Here is a 19,094-nt window from a genome sequence, read left to right as displayed (position 1 = left end):
CATTATGGAAGGTAATCTGCTTTATTAAAAGTACACCAATTGAAATGTTAATCTAATTTTTTTTTTCAGTTGTGAGGCTTGAACTCGGGACCTGGGTGCTATTCCCTTAGCTTTTGTGCTCAAGACTAGTACCCAATCACTTTGAGCCACAGCTCTTCTTCTGGTTTTCTGGTAAGTTAATTGGAGATAAGAGTCTCATGGACTTTTCTGCCTGGGCTGGCTTTGAACCACAATCCTCAGATGTCAGCCTCCTGAGTAGCTAGGACTATAGGCATGAGCCACAGCACCCGGCTGTTAATCTAATTTTTTAAAAATTATTTCCAGGAAAGCATCTAGAATATCTAGGTGCTGTGGCCCAGCCACATTAAACAAACCACCATAAGGAACCTATATCAGGTTGCGTAAATGCCCTAGTTTAAGAGCTTTTGACACAGACTGAGATTGTGTTGGGTTTTATTAGGCAATCCATTTCATATTATTCTCCTTTTTGTTTGTAACTTATTAACTTTTTATAATTTTGTTAATACAAATCCTTTCTCACATTGTTGAGGTAGATTCAACTTGATAAGGAAAAAGCTATGACTCTCGGTTGATGGTGGGCACACCATTGTGGTGACTAGAGGACAGACATGCAGCCTAGCCCTAGCACAGGTGCTGAGACAGGCCACAGGGCTTCTTGTCTCTGCCTGTTGTCTCTGGGCTCAGCTGGGAGGGGCCATTGGCTGTAAGCTGAGCCTTGTGTAACCTCTTCAGGAGCCTATCGGTGGGGGCTTGACATCTGCTGGTGTCACAGCCTTCTTTAGGGTGGAACTGATAGGACTTCCTGGAACCCTGCCTAGTTCCTACTAGCCCCAGCCCAGACCAATACAAGAGCTGTGTCGAGCTCACCAGCCGGCGGCTCTGCATTGTTAAGGTCTCAATGAAAAGAGCTTTGCTACACCTGCACCTCTCATTCATCAGGCAAGCGTGCCTGAAGCTGAGGACAAAGTCCTTCAAGGGGACGCCGCCAGCACTCTGAGTCCCATTACACTGCTTCTATCACAATCACAAGCTGAGCAGAACGCAGGTCCCCAGACCATTTGCTGGGATGACTCTAAAACTGCAAGCTCCAGAAAAGCACTGTACTTAATAATGGTGGTTTTCTTCTTCCTTCTTTTTTTCCTCTTTTGGTGGCACTGGGGTCTGAACTCAGGCCTTGTGCTTTCTAGGCCATCACACCATCAAGTCATGCCTCCAGCTCTGTTATAAGACTGGCCCAAGATAAAACATGAGATCCAGCCAGGCACAGGTGACTTACACTACTCAGAAGGCTGAGCTCTAAGCATTGTGGTTAAAAGCCACGCTTAAGCAGGGAAGTCCCTACGACTCTCGTCTCTAATTAACCACCAAAAAGCTGGAGGTGGAACTGTGGCTGGAGTGGTAGTGTGCCAGTCTTGAGTTCAAGCCTAGTACCAGGACAGACACATACACACATTGTAAAACCATCTTCATTTGTAGATGACAGGATCTCTCTAAAGAATCCACAAAACCATAGAAGCACTGATAGGTTCATCAAGGATTATAGAATATTAAGATCAAATACAAAAATAAATCACCTTTCTACAAAAGAGCAATAAACAATCTGAGAATGAAATTAAGAAAAACAATTTCATTTGCAGTATCATCTAAAAGAATAAAATTCTGAGAAATAAATCCAACTAAAGAAGCGTGAGACTTGTGTTCTGAACGGAGGATGAGGAGGAGGGTTTAGAGTGAGAGTGGGGGCCTAAAGTCACCCCAAACCTAATCCATGTAGAGATGAAAGTAATCCCCATGTTGACCACTGTTCTAGGCCCTGGCCTGGGGTCCTGGGGTAGAAATCTTCTCAACTCCTTTCAACGCAATCTTGGACACGATGGAGAATTTGGGTGGCTCTGAGTGGTGAGAGTGGTTTTGAGGTGCCCCAGGCCTGGAAGAGTTCTGCTCCCCTGTAGCCCTTAGTGTCGTGGGCCCCTCAATAGCCTCATGTCTGCACCCCTGATGGCCTGGCCTCTGGGGCCCTCGGCTTCAGGGCGGTCCTCAGGGCCTGCAGAATGGCGGCCTGGCTGTTTCTCACATTGTAGTCACTGAGCCCCAGCAGACGGTCGAAGTCGGCCTCCTTGTAGGTCATGCTGAACAGGGCGTAGGGGGAGGTGGCTTGGCTGAGATCCACTTGACCAGCCTCGAGCTCTGCAGGGCTGCGCTGGACACCTGAGGGGACAGAGGCGGGAGAAGGTCAGGCCCACCCAGGGGAGCACAAGGGAGCTGTTCCCACATGAGCCGCTGGTTTCCTTCTCCCGGATCTCTAGGCCCTGCGCCCAGAAAAGTTAAAAGTAAGTAGCAGGACACTGCTCTGTTGTTCTGACTTCTCAGCAGCTCCCTACATTACTTCTAGGTAAAATGGAAACAGTCAGAACAAGGAAGCCCAATGAATTAGGAACAGATTCTTTTAAGTTCATGAAAGCTTAAAATGAGAATTTCTGCTGTGTGTGAGAAACAAATCTTTGTTAAGAAACAAATGTGGTGCCGGACGTGGTGGCCCATACCTATAATCCTAGCTACTCAGGAGGCTGAGATCTGAGGATCACAGTTCAAAGCCAGCATGGGCACTAAAGTCCATGAGACTTATCTTCAATTAACCACCAGAAAACTGGAAGTGGCCCTGTGGCTCAAGGGTTAGGGCGGTAGCCTTGAGGTGAATAGCTCAGGGACAGCATCCAGGCCCAGAGTTCAAGCCCTACAACCGACAAAAAGAAAGAAAGAAAGAAAAAGAATGGGGGGGGGAGAGGAAGAGGAAGAGTTAGAAGATTTGGAATGACAGCAAGAACTAGAAAGCAGGGAATAGTGCAGGAGGACAGAAATTAGTCTTTCTCACTCAAAGGAGATACGATTCTGCAATGGCTGGAAGGAGAAGACAGAAAGTAGTGTGATAAGGGATAAGATTTGGAGGGCATGGCTTAGGAGAGGCCCAGATTCCTGAGAAGGGGCCCCACAATGGACTGGATAGGATGATAGAGAGCCCCCTCCCCAATACAAAGCAGGATGACGAGGTGTGCAGGGGCTTCTGGGTTTCTAGGGGAAGATGGAGGCCAAAGGAGCCTGGGATGGTGACAGTGACCTTAAGCAGGGATGTGGGTATCAGCTATCAAGGCTGGTGGGAGTTGTGGGGCAGGGAAGTGGTAGTGGCATGTGCAAAACCTGGGCGCAGCTGGCCTCAAGCCTCTCCAGGGTAGAGCTGTGAGGGGCCAGGGCTGCCCTCACCTGGGGCTGAGAAGTCCTTGAAGGAAGCGTTGACCAGTGGGAAATGCAGCAGAACAGGGGCGTCAGGACAAGCGGAGTCGGAGAAGAGGTGGCACTCCCTGGGCTGGCACTGGTCCTCAGGACTGAGCTCCACTCGGGGGAAGGGAAGCCCCTGGGCCCTACAGTACAGCTCAGTCTGCTGCAGGGCCTGGCAGGGAACAGGGAGGATCAGTGTCCAGATCAGTGCTCTGGGAGAATGCTGGGTCAGTCCCAACCCCAGCCAGCTTCTGTGGCATCAAGACAGCACTGTCAGCTGTTCTTCCCCACAGAGCTTCCCATCCTTGGAGCCCAGCACCAAGCAGTGGTGACTCCTGTCTTCACCGAAGCCCCTGGCAGGCCTGTGGATGAAAGCCTGTTGTGTCCCTTGGGGACAAGGAGATATGGGACTGTGCCTCAGTAGCCTGGCTGCTTGCCCTGGAGCTTGGTCTGAGTGGGCAGAGGGTCTGGGGTCCCCAGGGTGGGGACCAGAGGTACCTGAAAAGGTGAGTCAAGTGAGTAGTTGAAAGACAGTATGAGGTCTAGCTGGCGGCCTGGCCGAAACATGGAAGGGTAGCTGTTGTTGATGAAGTAGCCAGAGTCCACTAGACAGAGCTGGGGTTCCTGGGGGGTCAGCTGGCTGGGGGTGGCATCGAGCTGGCAGTCTGGCACAGGAGTTAGCGAGAGTCAGAGGCAGCCACCTGCCATAGCTCACCCACCCCTCTGGGTCACCACCATGTTTGTGTCCTTGTCCCCTTAACCTCTGATGTCGCTTCCAGACTGTACATACCCACCCCCAGCCTTCTGGGAGGTCTCCCCAGGGGATCGTCTCCAGACCCCACCTTGGAAATGGATGCTGTGACTCTCAAGACTCCTCTGGGCCCGGCCCCAGCTGGGCATCTAGCCACGCGCACATGGCTGGCCCTACCTGCCCAAGTGGAGAAGGCTTTCTCTTCACAGTAGTTCTGGTGCAGCTGGAGGCCGTGGAGGAAGTTGGCACTGTGCTGGTGCAGTGGCCTGCTGGTCAGGAAGCCCTTAAATGCCTGTGCCAGGGCCGTGCCAGGCTGCAGCCATGAGCCCTCCACCCACGAGGCATTCTGGGAGGATGCCAGGGGCTGCTTCTCTGCAGCCAGAGAAACAGATGTGGCTCTGGTGAGGGGCTGGGAAACTTCCACCACTCCTCCGCTCAGACACCTCCTCCCCTAGGCTCACCCCAGGCCTTCCTCAGTTTCCCCTCTCCTACCTGTGTTCTGGATCTTGTCCTGAATGCACTGTTTCCAGTCCTCTCCAGAGCAGGTGAGGTCATGCCAGGTGTCCAGCAGGTTCAAGGAGAAAATGTTGCTCCAGATAGCTGAAGGCCCCACCCCGTACCCCCAAGAGAAGTCAGCCACCTTTGGGTGCTGATGGGAAGGGGAAGCAGACAGAGGACTCTCCCTGCACTCGCCGTTCCCACTGCCCAGCTCTCCCCGACTTCCCCCGGGGGAAGTCTGCCCAGGCCTGACTTTCAGGAGTCATGCCCAGGAAGACACCTGGCTGGGGCCTTCAGAGGGACCACCCCTCACCTTCCAGAAAGCAGATCTGGGACTCAGGGAGCCTCTTCATCAGACGCCCCATGAAGAACTCAGAACCGAAGAGCTCGGGTGCGATGAAGGCCCCGTACTTCAGGAACCCGACCTCGTAGGGGGAGAACTCCACCCATTCTATGGGGTGGGAGGAAAGACGGGCAGGGGAGGGGAGAGGGCCTGGTGACCCTCCACCAGCTCCACAGATGGGAGGAATGCAGACTCCGGGCTGACCCCTCTCCCCACCCTCAGATGCTCCCTGCTCCCACCCACCCCTGCCTGTGCCACCACCCTTCCAAAAAAGCTGTGCAACCCGACCAGGAGTTGCCAGATTGAGTTCTTCCCGGCATACTTGGGGTGTGGAGGATTTGGGGAGGAGAAGGATGGGGTAGCTCGGTGTGTACCCTTGAAGTCGAGGGTGTCTAGTTGGTTCTCCTTGACATTGAGGCTCAAGTAGAGAGGCAGCGGGTTCTGTCCCCGCTCTAGTGCTGCCCGCTGTCCTGACAGCTTGTGATCTGTCACCTGGGGAGGGAGGACACGAGGGCCCTGGTGGTAGAGAGTCTACCAGGACGGCGGCAGGGGTGCATGCTGGGGGTGCAGAGGTAAGTGTTCCTCTGGAGGCCGGTGGTGGGCATGGGTAATGTGTGCAGCCAGTTCTGACTGGCCCCAAATACTGGATCATCACTCCTGGCTATGCAGGTTCCTGCTCTGTGTATCTCCAGGGAGGAACAGTCAGGAGGACAGCAGCAAGCGCAGCCCCTCGTCCCACGGCCCACATGCGCAGTGGATGGATGTGGACAGCGTGCCAAGGGAGGGCCTACCCCTTTCCTATTCCTCTCCTCCTCCCCTCCTGGAAAGCTTAAAATCAGCTGAAGAGGACCCTGGGACTCTCGTCCCCAACACAACATAAGACCTTCTACTCGGGAAAGGAAAGGTGAAAAAGCAGAAGCTTCCTCCAGGGAAATGGTAAGAAGCATCTAAATGGTCCAAGGCTCACACCTGGAACCCTAGCGACACCAGGAGACGGACAGAGCTGTGAACTGAGGTTTGGAGCCAGCCCAGGAAACTCCCAGAAAGTTTTATCTTCAATTAAAAAGCTAGAAGCAGAGCTATAGCTCAAACAGCAGAGTGCCAGCCGTGCGCAGGAAAAGCTGTGGAGAGCTGATAATAAACCCCCGATCACAGCTATTCAGAAGGGTGGAGAACCAAAGAATCGTAGTCCAAGGCCAATCTTGACAAAAAGTTAGTGAGACCTCCCTATCAATAAACACCTTAAATGTGTGCTTTCAGCTATTTGGTAGACCATGGGAAACAGGATCTCAATTCTTTTCCTTGTTAAGATCACAGCACCACTGTCAGCTCCATTGTCCAGATGAGAAAACAGAGGCACAGAGAGATCAAACAGTTGACAAAAGACACACACACACACAGCAAAATGCACTGTGATTAGAACCCGGGGACTCTGGTTCCAAAATCTGGGCTTTTAACACCAGGATCGATAAAATAAAAGCAGCTTAGAGGGCAGGGAGTTTGGCCTAGTGGTAGAGTGCTTGCCTAGCATGCACAAAGACCCAGGTTCAATTCCTCGGTACAATATACATAGAAAAAAAGCCAGAAGTGGTGCTGAGGCTCAAGTGGTAGAGCTCTAGCCTTGAGAAAGTCCAAGGACAGTGCTCAGGCCCTGAGTCTAAGTCCCAACTGGCAAAAAAAAAAAAAAAAAAAAAAAGCAGCTTAGAAATCCTAACAGACTCAAAAACACCGACGAAACTTCTTGGGAAACTTGTTACCTGACAATTACTGAAAAGAACCTAACTCAACTAGGCAGAAAAAGATGGTGATCATCACATTCTTTAAGGGGACACACTGGTCCCTCTGACATTCACACACACAGGGGCATACCTCTTTCACACCACCTGTGCAGGGTCCTACCTGGCCGTGGAGCTTGGATTCCAGTACCAGAGCCCACAGGTCCACAATGGTCGTGCGGTGCCCCTGCTTGGCCCGCAGCGCCAGTTCCTGGCGGTAGCATGCCAGGTGCTCTGGAGAGAAGGCTGTTAACTGGCTCTTGGCCAGATGCCCTCGGGCATGGCTGATGGGCCCTTCCAGGTCCTTCTGTGACCACTCTGGGTCCCAGTACAGGTGTGCCATTGTCCTAGGGGATGGAAAGGTACAGGATGGTAGGCAGCTGACACCCAGCACACAGCCTCCCACTCTTTCTCCCATCCTCAGTCTTCTTCCAGCTCTTGCCTACTTAGAAAACATAGCTATCTATAGCTGGGCGCCAATGGCTCACGCCTGTAATCCTAGTTACTCAGGAGGCTGAGATCTGAGGATCGTGGTTCAAAGGCAACCTGAGACTCTCGTCTTCAACAAACATCCAAAAAAGTCGGAAGTGGAGCTGTGGTTCCAGTGGTAGGGTGGACGAAAGAAGCTTAGGAACTGCACCCAAGTCTCAAGTTCAAGCCCCAAGAAAGGTGCAAGCTTGCACCTTGTACACACACACACACACACACACACACACACACACAATGTATCTCTGACCCTTACCATGTAGAGCCAGAGATGCCACTCAGGTAAGTCACGCAGTCTAGGAGGCCCAACTTCTGCAGGCCCAGTAGGTGGCCATAGAATGAGGTCATGGCCCTGGCACCTCCTCCTTCAGCCACGATGCCCACAACAGGGACCTGGGCCACACACAGACACAGGCTACCTTAGCAAGGACCAGTCCTTACCCAACAAGGGGCAGCTCTCAGGCTAAGCCAGAGCCCCCCCAGGAAAACAAGAACCCCAAAGCTCCCTCAAGGCCCATATCTTCCCACACCTTCATTCTCTCTTCTATGGGGACCAGAGTGTCGAACGGGCATAGAAGTCAGGTTCTATTCCCACACCCCTTCCACACCCCCAGACCTCGTCCTCCAGTAGGTCTCTGTCCAGCTGCAGGGCCTGCTTCAGGGCCTTGGCTACCACTTGCTTCCTCCTGCTCAGGAAGGCCCGTTCCTCTGCACACAGATCGAAGCCCAGGTGCATATCCAGCTCCTTAGGGCTGGGACAGAGGAAGAACCAGGAGTCAAGGGTTAGAGGTCAGGATCCATGGGTGAGAGGTCACAGGTCAGGAGCCACAGGGCAGAGGGTCTACACAGGTCCCTTCCTGGTGAGCCAAGGCCATCGTAAGCTGCCAAGTGACCTCCAAGAACTCCACAGCCTCCTGCCTCTGCGATGGCTGTCCCTTGCCATTCCCCACACATATGAATTCCCTTACCAGCTGTCTGCCTTGAGCTGCAGCCTTACTGGTGGGGCCTGGAATCAAAGTAAGAGAACTTGCTCAGAATGCTCTAGACCCTGAGAGGACACAAGGATTCCCTAAGGCCATGGATTCCTCCTCCTCCCCAGAAGTCATAGTAGTAGCAATTACTTACATTTGTACCAGGAATGTCCACTGTCACCTTTTCCCCCAAGGCCAGTGACCTTAGGGGCACAGAGAGGTGTCCAGCCAACATGTCAGAGTTACAGCTGTTGCCTCTGGAGCTCTGGAGAGAAATAGGCATTCATTCCTTGAACAAACTTTAACTGAGTATCTAGACTGTAAACAAGACAGTCACCATCTCTCCCTGGTTAATATAAACCGACTGTAACAATTGTGGTTAGGAAAAATGACGAAAATAATAATGGCTATTACTCATTTGAGAATGAAAGTCATTGTTCTCAATGAGTCATATACACATACATACATACATACACATATACATACATACATACATACATACATACATACATACATACATACATATTCAGGTTTTAAAGCCAATTATGGTGCCATACACTTATAGCTTTAGATGCCTGAAAGGCAGAGATCAGGAAAATAATGATTCAAGGTCAGCTGGGCAAAATCCATGACCACCATCTCAAGAAACAAGTAGCTGTAATCCCAGCTACATGGGAGATCATACATCGGAGGCAGGGCAGAAACTCTAGAAGATTCCAGGCAGGAAATACAAGACCCTATCTGAGAAGTAACTAAAGCAAAAACAAAAAGGGAAGCTAGAAGTGTGGCTCAAGTGAGAGGGCACCTGCCTAGAACGTGCAAGACAATGAGATGAAACCCCGGTACCATCACCATCACCACCAAAAACCAAAGTTAGGAGCTGATGTAAGGAATGTAATAGAAAGGACATATGAAATGTGATATCATAGAGTATCAAAGGTGGGTGTGTGGATGGGGTCTGAGGTGGGGGGCCCAGCAGATTCCTCTGACAAGAGACCATCTGATCTGAGACGTGAGGAAGAGAGGAGGTGGAAGAAGAGGCAGAGGAATGTAAGGAAGATACTCGGCGTGCTGGAGAAGCAGGAGAAACCCGGCTGCAGCACCCTGAGCCAGGTGGTCTGCAGAGGTTGGCAGCGCCAGGCTGCTCAGCCTCTGGGTGCATACAGATGAGGATTTATACTGAGCCTCAGGGAAGAGCCACAGGGAGGTCAAAGGCTGCCATGGCTTTGCAGGCCCCAGTCCCTGCTCACCTTCCTTCTGTTCCTACGGGGTAGACAGAGGAAGATTGGGGAGGCCGACAAAGCCACGGGGGCCAGGGGTGGCTGGTGGGAAATCAGGGAGGGCCTGCAGCAGCTGGAGCTGGCTAAAGGCAGGGGGACATGGACACCCACCTTCAGGTGTCCACTCAGCTCTGGGCATTGGGCTGCCAGGTAGTGGAAGCTGAAGGCAGAGGCTGTGCCCAGGGCAGACGTCTGTGTGTCCTCATAGGACCCCTTCAATACCAACTCCAGCTCCTCTGGACCTAGGAAGCCAGTGAGCAGGTCAGCCTGAGGGGACCAAGAGCCCCAGCTGGGAACTGAGGTACCACCATCGCTACGTGGATGAGTAGCGGTCCAGAAAGCTTAAGAGGAGCTAGGTCTCACCTGCAGCCACCATGGCGCTCTCTGCTCTGTCCACGCAGACGTCCAGCTGTGACAGTTCTCGAGCCTGGGGCAGATCACACTGTGGGCAGAGGCTCACCTGTGTGCAGTTAAGCTGAGATCCCCTCAACCTTTAGCCTGAGCTCTTCAATTGTCCCAGATCCACCAGCACACACAGAACACGAACGGGATTCTGAATGGAACTGGATCAGAGACCCTGACAGCCCAGCAGCCTGAGCAGCCAAGAGAGCCCCTCCTCATCCTATCCCAGCTCTCCTAGCTTTGCTCAGATTCTGGAAGCTCTGCGAGTATGGTTCTTCCTCTACCTTTGAACCCTGGGGCCCGGAGGCATCTTTGACTGCAAGTCCTTCTGAGTAGGGCCTACAAACCCCAGACCACAGTTCGGGTGGCAGAAGAGCACTGGAATGGTAGCCCAGCACACCTCCTGACTGCTCCCCCACGCTGGCTGGCCCCCAGCTTCTCCCTGTACAGCATGTTGACTGATAGCACAGCCTGCCATTTCCCTGGCACCCTTCCAGGAACTGCTGCGTCTATCCACCTACTACAGGCCCCTTTGCCTCACAGAAGGGGCAGCTGCCATGGATGTGACTCCATTTTAATGCGCATTCTTCCAAAAACGGAACTAGCTCTGGGCACGGGTGACTCACACTCGTCATCCTAGCTACTCAGGGGGGCTGAGATCCAAGGATCGTGGTTCAAAGTCAGACTCGGCAGGAAAGTCCATGAGACTCTTATCTCCAATTAACCACAGGAAAAGCCAGAAATTGCACTGTGGCTCAAGAGGTAGAGCACTAACTAACCTTGAGCTAAAAGGAGTTCAGAGACAGCACTCAAGCACCCAGAGTTTGAACCTCAGGACCAGATAAAAACAAAACCAAGAACTGGCCCATCACATAGGCGCTTGCATATCCCTGGAGGCAGCACTCTAAGGTCTGTGCTCTACGTGCAGATCCTGCAGACCTGAGACCGCTGCCCCGGCCACACAGCTCACGCCGCGCTCACCACCTTGTGGCCATTCCTGGCCATTGCAGCTTTGGGAATTTGCTGCTTCTAGAGAAGAGCCAAACAAAGGCCATCCTTCTGGAGCCGGTGGGGCACCCCTTAGCTCCAGACTGCCAAGCCCCACAGCCCCAGGTGACCACTTGGCTGGGAGGCTCTGGAGAAGGGGTGTCTTACCACAAAGCTTTGCCCCTCCTCACCCACACCCGAGCCCCCCTCCCCTAGGCCTGGAGAAGATCATTACCACAAGGACATTATTGGTGATGAGATTTTCTGGAGGGTCCGACCTGGGGGGAAAAGAAATCAAAGCACTCAGTCTAGACCTGCAGAGGCAAAGAAAGACATTCTGCACTGACCACACATACGAGGGGCTCTCTGAGTGACACTGTGGGCTCTGATGTCCTGGCTAAGATCCAGGCTTGGGGAGATGGCTGAAATGCAGCAAGAAAGGTGAGAGGAGAAAGCAGGCCAGGGGAAACACTGGCTTTCCTCTCCCAAGTTCTCTGGCAGGTGGTGGGGGAGGGAGGGGACCCGGTAGCAGGAGTATCAGCAGATCACAGCGGGACATTCCAACACCAGATCTAGGTCAGAGCCATTTCCTTGAGCAGAACTGGGTTCCCAGACACTGGGCTGTGGGATATTACTCACGTTTTCTCCAGCAGAAATTCCACATCTAGCTCTTCCTGTCCCTGAAACCAAAGAGGGTGAGCAAGTCAATTCGTACATTTGACACGACACTGAGGTCATCACGCAGCCTCTAAGGGAGGCATGCTATTGTGACTATGTCTAACTCACAGATGAGGAAACTGAGGTATGCAGCAAGAAGGACTCCTTGCCCTAGTTAACCTCAGCTAGGTAAGTGTCTGCAGAGAAACAGGTCCTTCTCTTCCCTGGAAACGCCCCCCCCCCCCCCGCCCCAGATTCTGGGCCAGGTTGAAGGGAATGACAAACTTAGCCGGGTCTCCTCTGAGGCCGCCCCACTCCTTTCTCTCTCTCTCTCTCTGCTATCAGCAGGAAGAATTTCAAGATGCCAAACTGGCTTTGGGCTCAGCAAGCAGGAAAGATGATTCCATACTGCCCTCAGGTGGCTGTTAGGAAATTCAAGCCTTCCTCCTCATGATTAAAGCTGTGGCACAGAGTGAGTGGTAGGGGTTGGGCTGGTTCCTTCCTGTGAACCAGCAAATCCCTCTGGGAGGGGCTTACTCACTGCCCGGTGGATGAGCTCAGACAGCAAAAGGCAGAAGAAAGGGAGCAACTTCTCAACCTGGAGCTGGACGGGGTGGGTCTTCTCTACCCACCTGGGGACCCGGAGAAAAGGTTTTCTGGAGCAGCTTGCCAGGGAGGACCTCTGAAATGTCATAGTACACCCTGAAGCAGATGCCATCCTTTACAATTAAATTTTCATCATACACACTCAGCTCCAGAACATTCTGGGGGACACAAAAAAAAAGCCCAGCAATTTAGAATATCGTCTTTGTAAAACAACATCAGCTTACATGTAACTGTAAAACTTAAAAGAGACATAAGGATATCCAATAAAATCCCTTGTGTCCCTCTGCTAGTTTTTGCTTTTATCAAAAATAAACTCTGAGAGCGGGGCACTGGTGACTCACACCTGTAATCCTAGCTCCACAAGAGGCTGAGCTCTGAGCCTCACCTGAAAAGTCCCCATTAGATTCTTATCTCCAGTTAGCCACCAAAAAAAACAGAAGTGGAGCTGTGGCTCAAAGTAATAGAGTGCTAGCCCTGAACAAGAAAGAGCGCAGGCCCTGAATTCAAGCCTAAAGACAGGCATAAATAAATAATAAAATAGAATCCTGAGCCAGGCACCATGACTAAAACTTGTGAGGCAGAGATGTGGGGGTGATTGAGATCGGAATTTGAGGACAGCTCAATCCTACCTCCCGCAAAATACAGTTCATAAGGTTCCACCTTTAAGGGCGGGAATGTGGCTTGGTGGTAGAGTGCTTGCCTAGCATTCATGAAGCCCTGGGTTCCATTCCTCAGTACCACATAAACAGAAAAGGCCAGAAGTGGCACTGTGACTCAAGTGATAGAGTGCTAGCCTTGGGCAAAAAGAAACTGAGGAACAGTACTCAAGCCCTGAGTTCAAGCCTCGGGACTGACCCCCGCCTCGGCTCCCCTCCAAAAGATTCCACCTCAATGGTTCCACCTTGATGGTGGTGTGTGCCTGTCATTCCAGATGTTACGTGATGGTCTTCTAGAAAGTGCCTCCTTGAACCCCATAATGCCCCTTCAGGAGATCCTTGCTGTCTCCACATCACAGCTGGCCTTCGAGAGGCACCAATGGAGATCGGTCTCAAGTCCAGGGAAGGTAAAGACATGTTCATTTCTGCACACGTTCACTCACAGAACACAGTCCAGAGTATAAAAGCACCCCTCATCTGCAGAGTTTCTGGGAAGCCTGGAAGAAGTGTGACTCCCTCCCAAATCTTCCAAAGTGAGGGGTGTGGCCTGGGCTTAATGAGTGGACAGTGGTAACCTGGAATTTACCTTAACCTTACTCTGGATGAGGAAATGGAAGGTCTCATTCCATACAGGGTGACTGGAGTTGGTGACTGTTTTAGTCTTGAACTTCATTCCAGGAGCAGTTGGCAACTGCAAGGTCACGTACGGGTCTGCTTCACTCACTGCCAAGGTCAAAGGAAGCAACAGGAGAGAGAATCCCTCAGATCTTTGTCCAGGGGCCTCACTACCTTTCCACCAAGACCCCAGTGACCACCATGGCCAGTACAGCGCAGCCCCAAGGCATGGCCTGGGGATCTCCCATCATCCCCGGGTCCATCATCCCTGGGTCCATCATCCCCGGGTCCCGTCATCCTTGGGTCCATCATCCCTGGGTCCCGTCATCCCCGGGTCCCGTCCTCCCTGGGTCCATCATCCCTGGGTCTCGTCATCCTTGGGTCCATCATCCCTGGGTCTCGTCATCCCTGAGTCCCGTCATCCCTGGGTCCATCATCCCCAGGTCCATCATTCCTGGGTCCCGTCATCCCTGGGTCCCATCATCCCTGAGTCCATCATACTTGGGTCCCGTCATCCCTGGGTCCCATCATCCCTGAGTCCATCATACTTGGGTCCCGTCCTCCCTGGGTCCATCATCCCTGGGTCCTGTCATCCCCAGGTCCCATCATCCCTGAGTCCATCATCCCTGGGTCCATCATCCCCAGGTCCATCATTCCTGGGTCCCGTCATCCCTGGGTCCCGTCATCCCTGGGTCCCGTCCTCCCTGGATCCTGTCCCCCCCGGGTCCCGTCACCCCTGGGTCCCGTCACCCTGGGTCCCGTCATTCCTGGATCCTGTCATCCCTGGGTCCCGTCACCCCTGGACCTTCCAGAGATCAGGACACAGTCACTCACACAAGTCAGTCCTGCGCAGCCTCCGTGCCTCCAGGACCTTCACAGTGAGCCGGCAGCAGGCGCAGGCTTCCTCCTGGAGAGGCACATGAAACTGAGCCCTCCACATTCTCTCACCCACACCTGGAATTGGGGCTGTAAGATGCAACCCTTCCCCCGTCTCCTAAGCCCCAGTAATGTGGTCAGGTTTTCTGGGGACCAAATGGCCTTTTGTCCCCCACTGTCCTTGGGGTCATGGCTCCAGGTTATAACTGTCAGGGGATGACAGATCACCTCGGGGTGGAGTCTGTGGGATCTCCTTCACTGGCCACCTCTCATCCAGAGCTCCCAGGAAGGAGAGTCCCTCGGTGACGTGTGTGACTGCCTCCTCATAAGCCACCCTCCAGTTTCCTCAAGGAAGGCTAAGGCTGAGGGAGACCAGTGGCTTTTGGGACACACACAGGTACTAACGCACGGCCTGCCTGTGCTCTTGGTTATGAAGCTGGCAATGCCAGGAGCCGTGGCCGGGCAAGTGAGCAGTGGGTGGATGCTTATTGTATGTTAAGATACTCACTGGGTCACATGATGCCTCAGACAAAGCCTGTGATGAGGGAGAAGAAAGTGGGGAGAGCCCAGAGGGTACAGAAGGTGCATGGGGAGAGGACAGCAGGAGGAAAGGCACAGGACAATGGGGTGTGGATGCCTTGCAGGGATCAAGACACTAGGGGATGTTCAAGTCCCTGGCACTGCCAGGGTCCAGAGGGATCCCGGGTGTTTCCTCACAGTTCTGGCTGCCCAGACTTTTCTATGCTCCCTGTTATGATTTGAGGGGACTCACAGGACCTGGCAGGACCATAGGCCTTGCATCCCCTTGACAGGAAGCCCCCACATGGGGGACCTTCAGAATGGGGTTGTCAGGCTAGGACATCACCTAGGCAGGGAATGTGTACTGGCAGTCCTCACCCCAGCCAGGAAGGACTCTGCCAGGCCCCTGGTGGCAGGGCACCAAGGAGTGCCATTCCCATGGACATGCTAACCCTGAACAGGTGTGAAGTGGCAGCTCTGGGGAAGGACCCGCTGAGTCTCTTCTAGGAAGCAGAGGCAGGCTCTGGAGCTACATCCCCTGCATTTAAACTCCTGTCCTGTGATTTACATGCTGGGGGACCCTGGATAGGTCACTAAGCTTCTGCATTTCGTCATCTGCAGGGGAACGGTAGCCACATTGACTTAACGGGGCGATCTAAGACAAAAATGTGAACGCCTAGCAAGAAAAAAAAAATGTGAGCAGTGTCCCAGACACATATCCGCACACCCAGTCAGGTTTGGAGCAGGCCTGTGTGGCTCAGTGGTTAGAGCTCTTGCTAGGTATGTCCTAGGCCCTGAGTTTGAACCCCAGCTCTGCCCTAACCAAACAAATAACAACCAAAGTAAATGCTCTCTAGACAATTGTTCTTGTGACTAAATACTCACAGTGTGTCTAGCTGTTGTACTATTATTGAATGGTCTCTCCTTTTATCTTTCTCCCCCAAATCTCATCCTACAGTACTAGCATGTTTTTCCATGAAGAAATTAAGATTGACAAAGAAAGGTTAAGTTGCTCAACTCATAATGACTGAGTTCAGGCTCAGACTTCCAAACAGAAGCTTACAACTCCTGTGTCAGTCTACATTCCCAAGGCTTGGGTGGAGAGCCTCAGGCCCTGCCCCTCCCTAAGCCACACAGAGGCAGAACAAGTCCCAAATGTCCAGCCTGCCAGCCCAGCTCCTGCCTCTCCAGTGAGCTCTGGCCTCTGATCTAGCAGGAAAGGTGCCAGCAAAGCTGCAGCTGGTACCAGGGGAGCTAAGTTGGAGTCTGGAAGCAGATCTGCTCGGTGAGACCCAGGCAGGTCTGGGTGCTTCCCAGGTAAGGGGCCAACTCATGCCCCAAACCCCTGACCCAGAGGAGGCGAAGAGAAGGAAAGGAGGGAGTTTTGGAAACTTCCACAACTGGCTGGCTTGGGGATGTAAAGGGTCTTCGACACAGGAGATGTCATTTTGCGAAGTGAAGGGTCCCTCTCCATCTCCCCTAGGGCTCCTTGGTGTCTAGCCCATTCTGACCACGTCATTTCTACAAGAACGTAGGTCTAAAGCTGCTTCTCTGGGTACAGCTCAGGCCAAAGGGAAAAGAGGCTGGTCAGATCTGTACATAAGCCCCTGTTGTGAGCACTCTCCAGGGGGCCAAGAGGGATCTGTGGAGCCAGTTCTATTTGCCTTGGTCCCCAATAAAGGATGAGAAATCTGGGCTGGGGGAAAACACGTGGCAGGGGTAACGAGAATCGATTCTACCAGCTTCCCTGGCCTGATACAACCTTAGAGCTCCTGGACCCAGTAAGCAATTGGCAATGGGTGAGGATTTGGGCTCACTGAGGTTCTGAGACACATATATCGACACCCGCAGGACTTCATCCAGTCCCAGGAAGTCCATGACTGGCGGTAAGCTCCAGGCCTGGCAGGTCTCCTCTGTGCCCTGCAGACACTCTTCTCTGACATGGAACATAAACCTTTGTGGGGAGCTGGTGGAGGTCCTGAGGTGCTGCTGTCTGGTTATTCAGGATGAGTACTCTTTATCCTGGGCCCCCCGCTGCTCTCCCAATCCCCCATCCCAAAGCACAGCCCACTCACCCTCTGCCTCACCCCTCTAAGAGACCAGAATCACCCTGATTTCATTTGTGCCAGGCTTCTCAGATGCACCCTTCCCCTAGGCCCAAGCCCTGACTGGTGCCCACAGGCTTGGAAGATACTCTTACCTGGTGAGGATGGCCACGTAACAGGCTCTCCATATCAGCCCTTTCAGTTCTGCTCCAGCCCCAGTCCTTCCTTGGCCGATGGCAGCTGATTGTCCCAACAGAATGGGACCAGCCGTGAATGTGCCAGCCTTGGAAGTGTCACCGTCCTATAAACAGGTTGGGACTCCACCCCAGGTCAATGTCATCCAGCACCCTTTCCTCTTCCCCTAAGAGACTGGTTCAGCTGGGGTGGGGGTACCTGAACTAGGGAGGCTGAGGCAGGAGGATCATGAGTTCAAGGCAAGTCTTGGGCTACATAATAAGACTAGTTGGGAGGGGTGGAGGAGGAGGAAGAGGAGAAAAAGAAGGAAGAAGAGAAAGAAGAGGAGGGGGTGGTGGAAGAGGAAAAGGAGGAGGAAGAGAAGAAGGAGGAGAAGAAGAGGAAGAGGTAGAGGAAAAGAAGAGGAGGAGGAGGAGGAAAGGAGGAGAAAGAAGAGGAGGAAGAGGAGGAAAGGAGGAGAAGAAAGAGGAGGAAGAGGAGGAGGAGGAGGATGTGCTACTACCTGCTGTATGGAGGTGGCACAATCATAAAGCTAAGGATGCTTAAGTGTGGACTCTTCTTAATGGCATATCCCTCCCATGTCTCTGAGAGGGGTAGCAGTAGGTTCTCATGCTCATGGTTAAGTCTAGTTTGCAAGAAGAAATGTCCTCATGGATTTTAGCCTGGATGGGAGAAGGAGAATAAGAGATACACTTAGTCCACTTTCACGGAATACATTTACATGAGCCGCGGCCAGTTTGATAGCTAGTAAAGCAATGGCTGGAGGTTTGGTTGAGGGATAGTTTCCAGAAATACTACCCTGTGCCAGTTCATCTGACACTGTGACAACAGAGGCCAGAGGTGGCCCCTGAAGTACAGCTCTGTCCTCTGTGCCACAAGGACCGGGTAGAGGAAGAGAAACAAGACCTGAAATATCTAAAGACAGAACCCAGTCTGTTACAAAAAAAATCGAATCAGGCACCTGTAATTGTGATTTAAAGATTTTTTTTTAAATTGGCCCCTGATCAACACAAAAGTCCTCTCCTGTTATGCCTTGAGGACATTTTTCCATGATTTGTTTGGAATTCCAAGACATAAATGATCAGAACTCCAGCGCTACAAGTAGCGGGGGCACCTGCAATAACTTATAGATGAGATAAACATGGTAGGAGTCATGGCAGATTTTACTTTCCAATACCTTCTTTTCCATGTTTCGCTAGAATCTTCTAGAATTGTTCCTTTCTCCCAAGAGCTAGAGGCTGATTCTCCTCCTCTGGAATCTGGTGGGCTTGTCATGGAGTTATACTTCTCCAGAACTGAGGAAAGTGGCACCACTGACTCCCAAGGCTGGATGGTAAGAAGCTTTCTCCTACGTTCCCGAGATCCTTGGAGTCTGGAGCCTCTAGTTGACATTCAGGTTGCCATGCTTGAAGAAGCCCAAGCACACAGGCTGCCCATCAGTACTGGAGGCAGAGCCAGGTTGCAGAGCCCTGGGTAAAGGAGCCTTCAGATAATTCCAATTCCAGTCTGGGCACATTCCAAATTTATGACCCTTAGAATCTATGAGCTTGAACAGAATGGTTGCTGTTTTATGCCATTTGTATCTGTGATGCTCTTTTATATTAACTATTGTAAGAATATCAGAGACTGGCTAACAATTCTGAAGTTTTGTTGTTGTTTGTTTGTTTGTTTTGTGGGTCATGGGGCTTGAACGCTGGACCTTCAGCTCAAGGCTACAGCCCTATCCCTGGGCCTGGGCGTTGTCTCTGAGCCCTTCAGTTCAAGGTTATCACCCTACCCCTGCAGCCACAGCCCCATTTCCAGTTTTCTGGATTAGTTGGAGATAAGAGTCTCACAGTCTTTAGTACCCAAGTTGGCTTTGAACCTTGATCCTCAGATCTCAGCCTCCTGAGTAGCTAGGATTACAGGCGTGAGCCACCGCAGAGCAGGCAAGAGGAAATCCCTGGATCAAGCTTTGTCTGAATGACTAGATGGCGTTCTGGGCTTTTCATTTGCATGTCAGCCCCTTTCCACTTTAAATCCGGGAAAGAAAGGCTCCTTTTCTCCATTCCCGGTAGTTTCTCCTGAAATAGCTCTCGGAAGCTGGGGCAGGGGAGAGGTTGCCGATGCCTTGTGGAGGCTCAATTCCAGGTAAAATT

General features: G+C 52.3%; 1 protein-coding gene across 1 annotated transcript; it reads right to left on the bottom strand.

Moving 5' to 3' along the window:
* Positions 1-1,672: 1,672 nt before the first annotated feature.
* Positions 1,673-17,604, bottom strand: Pla2g4d (phospholipase A2 group IVD). Its single transcript, XM_090318541.1, has 21 exons — positions 17,459-17,604; positions 16,917-17,062; positions 14,156-14,228; positions 13,293-13,429; positions 12,077-12,208; positions 11,427-11,467; positions 11,023-11,065; positions 9,762-9,825; positions 9,510-9,640; positions 8,273-8,383; positions 8,116-8,153; positions 7,764-7,899; positions 7,404-7,540; positions 6,786-7,008; positions 5,261-5,378; positions 4,857-4,994; positions 4,538-4,645; positions 4,223-4,417; positions 3,793-3,959; positions 3,280-3,466; positions 1,673-2,229 (listed from the first exon to the last, which is right to left on the bottom strand). Exons 2-21 carry the CDS (start codon positions 16,947-16,949, stop codon positions 2,003-2,005), a joined length of 2,439 nt encoding a protein of 812 aa, XP_090174667.1. The 5' UTR covers positions 16,950-17,062; positions 17,459-17,604; the 3' UTR covers positions 1,673-2,002.
* Positions 17,605-19,094: the final 1,490 nt, after the last annotated feature.

Source organism: Megascapheus bottae, chromosome 25 (assembly GCF_031878675.1).
Source record: "Megascapheus bottae isolate mThoBot1 chromosome 25, mThoBot2.hap1, whole genome shotgun sequence".
NCBI lineage: Eukaryota > Metazoa > Chordata > Mammalia > Rodentia > Geomyidae > Megascapheus > Megascapheus bottae.
The sequence above is the reverse complement of the archived record's forward strand: the minus strand, read 5'-3'. Positions and strand labels throughout refer to the sequence as shown.

What these genes read in the sequence shown, in the direction of transcription:
- Pla2g4d (XM_090318541.1), bottom strand. Translation starts at nt 16,949, where the DNA reads ATGGAGAGCCTGTTACGTGGCCATCCTCACCAG. An exon ending in CCTTTTCTCCGGGTCCCCAG is followed by an intron (nt 11,468 to 12,076) that starts GTGGGTAGAGAA and finishes CTTTGGTTTCAG; the next exon opens with GGACAGGAAGAGCTAGATGT. An exon ending in GGACAAGATCCAGAACACAG is followed by an intron (nt 4,418 to 4,537) that starts GTAGGAGAGGGG and finishes CTCTGGCTGCAG; the next exon opens with AGAAGCAGCCCCTGGCATCC.